This window comes from Zingiber officinale, chromosome 5B (genome assembly GCF_018446385.1).
Source record: "Zingiber officinale cultivar Zhangliang chromosome 5B, Zo_v1.1, whole genome shotgun sequence".
In the NCBI taxonomy this organism is placed as follows: domain Eukaryota; kingdom Viridiplantae; phylum Streptophyta; class Magnoliopsida; order Zingiberales; family Zingiberaceae; genus Zingiber; species Zingiber officinale.
Window position 1 is genome coordinate 82,374,237 of NC_055995.1, and position 11,484 is coordinate 82,385,720.

General features: G+C 34.3%; 1 protein-coding gene across 6 annotated transcripts; it reads right to left on the minus strand.

Annotated features, from left to right (window-relative positions):
* Positions 1–292: 292 nt before the first annotated feature.
* LOC121984703 (OVARIAN TUMOR DOMAIN-containing deubiquitinating enzyme 9-like) lies at positions 293–8,836 on the minus strand. Of its 6 annotated transcripts, none has more exons than XM_042537793.1 (13): positions 8,576–8,811; positions 7,421–7,515; positions 7,242–7,310; positions 7,067–7,156; positions 6,813–6,979; positions 5,909–5,982; positions 3,881–3,935; positions 1,886–1,960; positions 1,733–1,806; positions 1,600–1,648; positions 1,114–1,198; positions 903–962; positions 293–613 (listed from the first exon to the last, which is right to left on the minus strand). In XM_042537793.1, the coding sequence occupies exons 4-13, from the start codon at positions 7,125–7,127 to the stop codon at positions 558–560; spliced, it is 756 nt and encodes a 251-aa protein (XP_042393727.1). In that variant the 5' UTR covers positions 7,128–7,156; positions 7,242–7,310; positions 7,421–7,515; positions 8,576–8,811; the 3' UTR covers positions 293–557. The 6 variants fall into 6 exon arrangements, with proteins under 6 accessions (XP_042393727.1, XP_042393726.1, XP_042393724.1 ...); XM_042537792.1 differs by having other exon boundaries at positions 7,242–7,341; positions 8,576–8,806; XM_042537790.1 differs by having other exon boundaries at positions 7,242–7,349; positions 8,576–8,805.
* Between the last annotated feature and the right edge of the window lie 2,648 nt (positions 8,837–11,484).

Sequence of the window (11,484 nt, forward strand, 5' to 3'; positions counted from 1 at the left end):
AAAAATAAGACTCTTTCGAATGGATAACAAAATATTCTCACCCTCAATCTATTCTGCCTCATTTTGGATGATGAGACGAATGTTAACGTCACTTAAATCCGCTTCGCATCGTCTCCATCCAATCTGTTTTTACATCTCTATCCACATATCGAGTCACATCTTATCTTTTAACAATGGACATCTTATCTTTTAACAATGGATGCAAAGTTATCAGTTCAACATGTTCATACTCGAGTTGAGACTCAATGATGAAGGAACACCACCGAAAGGCACAAGAGAATGTTCACAAGAAGGTTTCCAAATCGATAATCTTTAATGAAATTTTCTTTATTACAATAACAGTAAGTCTCTCAACTCCCTTCCATCTTATCTACAGGAAGTAGAGTAGAAGGATTGTTAGATCAAATATATCACACTTTTCCATATAATCGCGATACATATTTGCAGCATATAAAACAAAATTTAAAAATTATAAGTATCCAACTGAAAGAACCACCTTCAACTTATATGATAGCGCCACCGTGCTCTAATCTGAGCCGGAACTCTTGAATAATAATCTACGACCTCAACTGCCACCACTTTTTCTTTTTCTTTGTGTCTGCAGTGGGGAGTTCTGAACTAGCAAAAGAGAACAATTCAGCCAAGAAACAAGTGTTTCAAGAACAAATTCGAATTCATTGGGTGCAGGAGAAACTTTTTTCCAACATTCTAGGCATTTGTGTTTAGGCATGCATAGTTTTTTTCCCCCTTCTCGATTCATTTAGATATAGATGATATAGTAGAAGATGAAGTCCAATAACATAGGAGGATCCATATGATCAATCTGATGTAGTGGGATAAAAGCTTAGTGGTTGTTTGTTGTTCTCGATACATAAGTGAATCAAGCAGTGAGAATGCCTTACCCTCCTCTTCAGCATAAATCGAGTTGTAGTGCACCTCAGCCCAAAAGCTTAAGAAAATGACTGTATAAATGATAGAAATCAAGAAAAAACAAAAATTAGACTGCAAGTTATTTAAACAAGGATGAAAAAGAGGGGAACTGTATCTAGGTAGACTTTATTAGACTTAACAAGAAAACTCGAATATGACTGCAATCAGTAATTTGTATTGTACCTCGCTTAGATTTCTCAATGCTGGGCAGAATCTCAATATAGCAAGTATTCTTGAATGATGTTATGACAAAAATTTTAACTCCATACTGCCAAACAAGACATCCATAAAGAAAAAAAAGATTAAGACTCAAAAGTGAAGGAACCAGATTCAATAGGATAAAGATGTAACAGCATATAATACAAAATGTGCAAATACGAGGATAAGAAGAAATAATAGAATCAAAATTTGTAAATAGTTCGAGCATAAGATCCTGAGAATCATGCCACTCAGGATAAGCATCCAGTTGTTATCATTAAATCCAAATACAGCAGTTATTCTGAAAAAATAGCACTCAGGATGCTCATGCTTGAGCTTTCTTGATGAAACAGGTCAAATGACATCACTAACAGGATGAAAATTAAATTTAAACTTGGAAAATTCTCCTCTTTTCAGAAAATACAAAGACGAAAACAAAAGAGAGAGAGAGAGAGAGAGAGAGAGAGATACGGTATCTGCAGCAGCTTGTAATGTCACATGATCACCCCACTCGCCGCTTCTGATGACATAGGGAAACAACCAATTCATTGAGGTCATATTATAGAGAATTTGAAGGTAAATAATCCTAATAAGAAGTGCATACTGTGAAATCTTTTTGAGGTAGTCACTATATGCCATTGGAACATATCCGTCGTAGATGTCAGAATGAGATTTTAGCTGAAAATATAAACATGAGGTGATAATGAAACATGTCAAAAGTGGAAAGGAAGTAATGAAGACTGACTGAAAAACCAACCTGTTCAACAACTTGCTGTCTGACAAACTCATGATGTTCAGATGTTTGATACAATTGGTCAGAAAGTGCTCGGAACTGAACAAAAAACATGCACTAATACGTGTCAGTTTAATTTTCTAAATAATTGATATAGAAAAAAAGATCAAATTAGAAAAAGCTAATTTACAATGATGACTACCTTTTATTAGAAGTGGTTCTTTGTCTAAATCCAATTAATCATCATGAAACCATTTGGCATGATGTGAGGTTCTGGTTTTTTCTTAAAATTATTCTTTGCATCCCAGTGCAGAACTTTAGAGATAATTATGTAGCTGACAACGCCCATCACATTTTTGCAGTTGTTAAATTGAAATTTCAGTATTGCACATACTAATACCAAATAAATTTGTTACTTGTGTTTTTGAAAAATTTTAGAAAGATCAAGGTAATTGTGTTCACTTTCTCAATAGAAAACAAAGACTACACACATGAAAAATGTATTATGTAATCAAGAGCATGTCTCCACTTTCTCTAGGGTTGTAAACAAGCCGAGCCGAGCCGAGCCGAGCCAAGCTTTGAGGTGTTCAAGCTTGTTTGATAAGGTAACCGAGCCGAGCCGAACCGAGCTTAAAATGAACCGAGCTTTTGAAATGAGTGTTCAAGCTTGACTTGGTTTATTTTTTATGAGCTTGAGCTTGTTTGAAGCTTGGCTTGAGCTTGGTTCATTTAGATGTTATCAAGCTCTCAATTCAAATGTGGAACCGCCACATCAGCGGGCCCCCCCCCCCCCAGAGCCGGTTCCACGGATATGGAGGGAGGTAAATCAAGCTCTCAATTCAAGCTTGACTTGAGCTTGGTTCGAGCTTGGTTCATTTAAATATTATCGAGCTCTCAATTTAGCATGTTTGATTGTTTGAAACTTTTAGTTGTTTGATTGGCTATTGAGCTTGATAATTTAAATTTATTTATTTATTTTATTGTTTATTTAGCATATTTAAAAGAATTTTATTAATAAATATGGTTTGTGAACATTGTTCACGAACGTTGTTCACAAACATTGTTCACGAACGTTGTTCATGAACGTTAACGAGCTGAACACATATGCGTTCAAGCTTGTTTGTTTAGCTTAACAAGTTGTTCAAGCTTGTTTGTTTAATCAATTTTGTGTATATTGAACGAACATAAACAAGCTCTTACCAAGCCGAACACCAAGCTTGTTCATGAACGCTTGGTTCATTTACAACCCTAACTTTCTCAATAGAAACATATTTAACACACTAAATCCCTGAAACTCAATGACACTATAACTAACTGGACCCCAAACCTACAACTAATATAAACTTAATCTTCTTGAAAAGTAATAGAAGTTATAAATAAAACTTTTTCTTCTTGTGAGAGACCTCTTAGTCAATATGTGGTCCCATCTCTCTGTGAATTTCTTGTACGTCCAGTTTCCTTGTGAGCACAATAACTGTAACTCGACCCCTCTTTATGAGCTTTGGCATGACTACTTCATGTGGCAAAATCAGCAGCGTAGGACATGTCTAGATCTTAAACATTATCTAAGACATTATCCATAGCCAAACTACCAAGTATGATACAGTCTGAATTAGAACTTGTGACACTGTGTGCCAATTTAGATATAATTCAAAGCTACTATCTAGTTATCCATGAATTTATTAAAACTTTGATATAATAATAACTACAAAATAAAATGTGACTCAATAATGAAGCCATATACCTGTAATGAATTGAGTGAGAAATTATTTTCAAGTTGTTTCTATGTAATATTAACCCCTAGCTATGGAACGGTTATAGTTCTTAATGTTAAAATTGAATAGGTCAAGTGCTATTTTCAAGTGTAGAAATAAATAGTGGATCTTCAAGTCAACGAGGAAGAATCATCATAACATTGACCAGTACTCCAATTGGAAGTTACAAGTATGTACAGTGCAGCCATTTAAGTTGTCTTGAAGTAGAGGAAAAAATGAACATGTTCTAATTACAAGGACTAACCTGACAATTGCCATCTCCTTGGACCTTGCGTTCAACCAAGTCGTACAATTTCAACCTGAGTGATAAGGAAACCCCAACAATCAAATAGAGGAAGTTGAGGATGAGATATTAACTTGACATATATACAATGACCTTGGTTAAATGGCTTGTCAATTATATGTTGAACATCTATAGTTAATACAATTGGAAGATTTACTCATGGTTTAAAATCTCAACCCGTGTCGAGATTTCGGCCCCGGACCGGAACGAATGGTTTTGGTATTTTTAAAATATAAAATATATTAACTAAAAATAAAAATTTAATCTAAATATTTAAAAAAATAAAAAAAATGTTTTTTTAATATATATATATATAGGATAGTTTTATTAGGGTTTAAATAAGCCTATTTAAATTATCCCTATTATAGCTAGGGGTTGATAGGATTATTAATCTAAGTTATTTAATCCAAAGCTCCCGCAACCCCTTCCTCCACGTCCATGCCTCCAGCGACTGTAAGCTCCATGACCGTGGGGCTCAGTCGACATGTCCGCAGGGTCTGCGCAATGCCTCCGAGGTGATCGCGTGGCTTGGCAATGCCGAAGGTGGGCAGAAATAAATGTTTCATCCGTACCGGGTGGAACAACATGATATTTTAAACGTTGGATTTACTTTTCGCACTTTTAAAGGGTTTGAGCTACTTATGGACTCTTATTAGTGACTATGGAGACTCCTCCTGATTGTTGGATAACATCCATTGAAGATAAAGACAATAACAATATAAAATTTGTTATGTGAAACTATTTGTACCTGTCACAAATTTTCATTTCTAGGCACTTAAATTCAAATAAACACATTCTTATCATGCTTCATTGCCATTTTTATTTATTGCATCTAATATCCCAACTGTAGAACAAAATGAAATACAAATTACACCAAATTTTTAATTAGAATCCTAAGTTTTTTTATAAAAAAACACTGTTAATTGAGTCAAATTGTGCTTTGAGGGGGAGGGATTTGTATTGTGATTGACTCCTACAGTTCAGATCCAAAACATTTGAATGAGGTATTCAACTCTAGAGATGAATCAAAAAGGAAATGTTTATTGGTTCTACCTCAATGAACTTTATTTTATTCCTTACCAGCTATAGTTAATAGGAAAAGCTTGATAGTCAAAATAAATACATACCTAAAAATACTCATCATGCGCTTAGCAATCCAAGACATGTTATCGTGTATGAAGCTAGTTATACTCTCTATCTTAGACATTGGATGTAGATCTGGTAGTTTCAAATCTTTCGTTGCTTTCTTTTCTTTTCAAGAAGCACTCCTAGTCAGAATTTCGTATGTTTGCTTAAAAAGGGATTCTAACAGATAATAGTACTGGTTTCTGTGCAGGAAAGTTTATTTACTTCTTAAGTGAGTTTATTGCTAAAAACACCCGAGTAACAACAATCAAGTCTTTTATGTGGTTTTCATTAGGATAGCCAAAACCTATAGGAAAATTAACAAGAACAGAGAGGTATGTATTAAATTATAGGACTTGATTAGAACCAGAAGTTCAGTCTTCACTCTTCAGAACTGCAGAACGCTAGACCTCCAAGCTTAGTTTCAAGAAAGAAGAGGTTGGAATACAATTTATCTAGATTGTGGCATTAGATATCAAAGGATTCAAATACAAGATTGTTACATTAGATGTCAAGGATTCAAAGACCAGTCAGTATGGAAGAGAAGGTCTATCCAAATAATGGTACATGATATCAGGATTCAAATACTTGTTTGTAAACTACTTACTGACTGGTATTTTTATCAGAAAAAGAGTGTGGAGACAAGTACTTGCACAGTATTTGACTTCTTGCCTGATAAAGGTAAGAATACCAGCTGAAGTTATCCTCAATTTTAACCCTAATACAAAATGCATTGCAAAAGCCAACCTCAAGGTATAAACAAGCTGCTCTATTGAATGCTATTTTCTACTCTCGGGGAGAATGGACATGGTACTAAAATTATCACAGATCTCACTAAAAACATATAATACAAAAGAGATGTACCTTTCTAAGAGCCTTTGATGATCAGAAGTAGCTTCATCAAAAGAAGGAACGTCTCCATTTATTCGAGGAACATGCTGCATAAACCAAACAACAATAATATTACATCCTTGTAATAAATACAAATAGACAAGGATTTTTATATAAAAAGTAAGACATGGATAACCAATAGTATCTATTATGTGCCTAGACTATGAAAAGAGAGGTTGTGTTTCACTAGCATGCAACATCTATTACACAGCCAGAAATAAATTTCCCAGTGAATTATAACTCAATTACTCAAAGTCTAGCCCCACATCTGAATATGGGACTAATTAGACACACATTGCTATCCCAAACTACCATGGAGAGCTTGGTTGCTCGTTGTAACTCCATTACATGTTCATAAACTGATTTAGTTCGGAATGGTTCTTCAAGGCAATGTCATTATGTAATACTTCATCAGCATCATCAAGCCTCTTTGTCCTAACTATTTGGGGCCTGTTATATGAAACTTATCCCTTTATTATGGTCAAGATGATATCATTGGTAATGTTCAACTTAACTAAATCATTTTTCTTTTACTCCTTGACAGTTGTTTTCTTTGTCTCTCTCTACCCCTGATAGATTCTGCTCTAATTGATTCAACTCTAGCATCATAAGTAAAATAAAGATGACTAGATATTTTAATTATAGTAGCAAAACATAACAATATAAACATTGCCATGACATCACTGTTAGTTTAACCATTGATATCCTCAAATTGAACATTTATCATCTTATAAAAATAGAATGATTCATAAAAGTTAGCCTAACACTGTATAATACGCTAAGAGTATTAAATTAATGAAAAATGAATATGAAATGAATTTTCACATTGAACCTATCAGAATAGCAAATAGGTAAAGTTAAAATATCAGGCTCTTACAGGGATTGGATGCATTTGATTTAACCTCCTCCCAACTTCTCCATCAGCAACAGAATATTCATCTGATATTTCCAATGGAACCTCTCTCCCATAAGAGTAGCCTCCATGACAGGAGCAAAAACTAGAGGGTCCAGTTTCATTCATACCTTCATGCCCCTCCTCAGTTACTACATGTATGAGCAAAAGTTTATAACCAATATAAATATTGCAATATACCAATAGCACATTAAAAGAGAGAGAAAATTCACTTCCACCTAAATTGTACTCTCTAGTATATGGTTCAAACAGGTTTGGTGTGAAAATAGATGCATGCATATGTTCTTCACATGCAGCTCTGGATGTATCTGCATCAAAAACTTGAGAAAATCAGTCCTAGGACAGGCACACAAAAGAGGATCGTGCCATCACTAGAATGGATTCTCAACATACCTTCTCTAGCACAACAGTTCGAATAAAAGGTAGTCTCCTGGTTAATCCTGCCTCCAGAGTATGGAGGGTCTGGGAGTGGGTAAAAAAAACCAAGTCCCCACTGATAAGCTTCAGAGTCATGTTCATAAGCAGCCATTGGATGTAAGGCAACTATGTGCAAGCAATGAAAATTAAATTACCCTTCCTGGGGTTATTTATTGCATCAGAAGAATAGGTCAATCACAATAGGCTGTGTATCTTGAACATGTCAGAGCCATCCCTGGCATGTGGAGCTCTATACCCCAAAAGGAAGACACATCAAACAATTTCAAATTGAGCAAATATAAGCAGTAACAAGACAATTCACACCATCCATTGAGGAGAGAAAAGGAAAACAGAAGCAAGACCAACACAACCATAAATATAGAGCAGCATGCAGCTGGATCAAGCATCATAACATAAGTGTTTGGCATTCTTAGCATACGTACATTAAACAAGGCATACACAACCATCATAATAGAACAACGTGCAGCAAAATGAGGTGAGGTATTTGGCATTGATAAATTTATTAAAACAATCTGTTAAAAATTAATCCTTCGAATGAGAAAATCGAACAATAAGTAGCAATTCCTTCATAAACATCAACATGGTTCTGACTTTCTTAGGAAATCGTATTCTTAAATATCTGGAACAAGATCACAACTGTATTGCACATAAATTAGAATCTAATTAAAGAGTTGTTAAACTTTTCCTCAGCTAATATGTGACATAGGATGTCTCAGTGTGTAAATCTTGCTCTTACAAAAAAAAAATTAGAGAGTCCAGCAGAAATTCTGATAGCCCATTTTCTGTAAAAGAAATAGTTGAGAAATCTCTATCACTGCTTTCCTTTATTCTTATTTCAATCAAAACAAAGAAAGAACAAGCAAAAAAGGAGTTGAAGTGGAAAAACAGTTTCTTAAAACTGAATACTGATAGATCAGAGCATCTGATCAAAAGTTCATAACCTTCTGTTGATCTCAAGTGAAACAACCCCTTTAACAGAATTTCAAGGACGCCTAACGGAAAAGATAAGAACTGACCAAGCACCACAATTCCAAGCTTACAAATAAGAAAATCCATAAATTTCCAAAACCAAAAATGTATCCAATCCACGCAAACGTGAACGGAGCGAGCAACACTTCTATGAGTTTCAATATACACCTTAACAAAAAGGAAAAAAAAAACAATTTTAGGGTCAAGGAAATCATAATCCATATCCATCAACTCTAGCATTTCAGTAGAAGAAAGAAAGGTGCAGATCGATCCACAACCATCCATAGGATAATCCACAAAATTAGCTGGAAAACACTAACCTTCAGATACGCGAAGAATCGAGAGAGGGCGCTGAGCTGAAACCTGAAAGAAATTAAGAAAAAAAAAAGAAGGAAAAAAAAAAATCGCCCACGAGTCGCCACCGAATGTCAAGGAATCGGCGGGCGGACGGCGTTTCTCTTTCCTCCCTCTCCCTCGCTCGCTCGTTTATAGTCCAAATCCAACGACCTCCCGACGCGCCTCCACCACTCTCTCACGCCTCATCGGGCCCGAAGGGGCGGAGTGCACGCATCGCCCGATCTCGATCCAACGGCAGCAGCGACACGCGTTCGCGGTGGGAGTTGGAAACCATTCCGAAGTTCGAATCGATGGGCCGGCGATGCGTAGGATCCAGCGTGCGCACGCCACTTGATTGCATCATATCGTGGAAATACTTGACGCTTGTCGCTTAATATACAATTTAAGCACGCGAGGCGTGGGCAAATGGCTCAGCAATAAGTATATAAAAGAGTTTTAATTAACAATTTATTCAGCGCAGTAATTCAAACTCCTCTGCCTGGTATATCAATGAGACAAGCCTCTAGCATTTTTATATTTTTTATACCTCTAAAGATATTTAAAAAAATTGAGGTGGGATAACTATTTCATCGGAACTATAGCTCTTGATTATATGTATAATATAATATATGAATATATGTATCTCAAAAGGTCGTCCATAAATTAGATAAAGGTACACTAGACCTATACAGTAACACAATATTAGAGTGATGTTAGAATCCCAGCAGCAAAGTTACTGTAACAAACTTCTCCTTATAAAAAAATAATTTAATATTATACTTTATTTTAACTAAAAAGTTGAAAAAAATATATTTTTTAACATTGCCGATTTAAGATATTTATAGAAGTTTCTCTTCTCGTAGTATTCCTAATTATAAGATGTGGAGCTAGGGTATAAATGAACCAAGCCATGCATGAGCTACTCGAAACTCGATTCGATAAAAGCTCGTTTAATAAGGCTAGTTAAGATAAACAAACTAAGCTCAAATTTCATAATAAATATGTTCGTTAAGCTCGTGAATTAATTTTTAAATAAAAATATAATAGTTTTGATATTGAATTTATAGATTTTACACTCTACTTATCAAATATATAAATAAATATATTAAATTTATTTATTAGAATAAAATTATAAATTTTAATAAAATTATAAATTTTAATAAAATTATTATAATTTTCTCTAAATATATAATTTAATTTTTAATAAATATTTAAATTTATAATTTATATTTATTAAGCTCGTTTATGCTCGATAAAAGCTCGAATAAGCTCGTGAGCCATGAATATATTCGTTAAATAAAGTTCCAGCTTGGCTCGATTATAAACGAGCCAAACTCAAGCATTCAAGAGTTCGGCTCAGCTCGATTACACCCCTATATGAGACTAAAGAGAACTCTAGATTTCTAATTAATTAATGAAAAAAATTATCAATAATACACCACAGCTGAGTCTCGAACTCTAAATTCTTGATTGATTAATGAGGAAAATTCTGAACAATACGTCGTAACTAAGTCTCGAACTCTAGATCACTGATTGATTAATTAGAAAAATTCCTAATAATATATCGCGGCCGAGTCTCGAACTCTAAATTTCTGATTGATACATTTGTGGAAATTACTAATAAATCTTGAAATTATTTTCGATGTGCAAAGAAAAAAGGATATTAACATAATTTCATTTTGGGCTTCACCAAAATTAGTTAGTAAATAGGATAAATTCTTAATAAAATAGTAAAATAATTCCTTGTCGTGTTCCCATTTGATGTCCTATTAATTATAGATATAGCCTTATTACAATAGGTTAAAACATTCATTTTCGATGGACAAATACTCTCAAAGATAAAGAATTTTTCACCCCTAGCTAATTTGATGGTGGTCAGCTATATGCTACCCCATCACTTATCTCCTGTCACATAATCTTGAGATAAGCTCTGAAGAACATCTAAAATGAGTGTAATCATCTTTTTAACACAATATATAACTTTTGGTTAATGTTATCTGGTTTAATATTTTTTGCTTCGGACTACGGTGCAACAAAAGGGTACCAAATTGTCACTCAAGCACCCATAGTTCGATCCCAGCTACGGAGTATTAACATGAATTTTTCTTCCAAATGAGGCACATAATCATGGAATGTTGGGTTTTTGAGCCGCTCACTGCAAGTACTTCCCGATATATCCTGACTAGTGACGACCGATGGGAAACTTCTATAGAGCTCAATCGATTGTCCCAGATTTGATGTTAGCTAATAAAACATCATAGCCCCGCATGGAGATATTTAATTGGTTAGAAGACAACAGATTTATTATAATGGATAGAGATCAATTTCTAACGGACGTATGTCTTTGGGAAAAAAAAACTCCTTATATCTCTAGTCATTTCGTGATCGGTTATAAGTACACCATGTGATTTATCTCCCTTTACATAATCTAAAAACGAGCAGTCAAAAACATATAGGATGAACGTAATTATCTTTTATTATAATATATAAGATGTCATAGTCACCCTACCTCCTAACCACTAGATTATAAACTAAGCCTATAGTTTACCCCTTTTTATATAATTAAAACATATTATGAGTGACATATAGGTGAATGCAATTATAAAACATAACCGGTTCGATTGATTAATTTACCTATCTACGATTTAGTATGATCGCATCGACAATAATACTAAATATTTCTTTCAACTATTTATGGTCTCTACGTCTACATTATCAATTAAATATCTCACTCCTCAAATATCCTAAATTTCACAATCAAATATCCCCTCAATCAAATATCTATGGATCCTACCAAATATCTTACTCTCAAATATCTCAAATTATATAATAAAATATCTTAATAAAGTAATCATTACCGCTTATGGGACCCACTTGCCGCATGCCACCTATC

Bases quoted from the DNA above. Each gene is read 5' to 3' on its own strand.
- LOC121984703 (XM_042537788.1), bottom strand. From the start codon at position 7,377: ATGGCTGCTTATGAACATGACTCTGAAGCTTATCAGTGGGGACTTGGT. The intron at 7,157-7,241 runs GTATGTTGAGAA...TTTTTGATGCAG, and splicing joins GAACTGTTGTGCTAGAGAAG to ATACATCCAGAGCTGCATGT. The intron at 1,807-1,885 runs GTTGGTTTTTCA...TTATATTTTCAG, and splicing joins GACAGCAAGTTGTTGAACAG to CTAAAATCTCATTCTGACAT.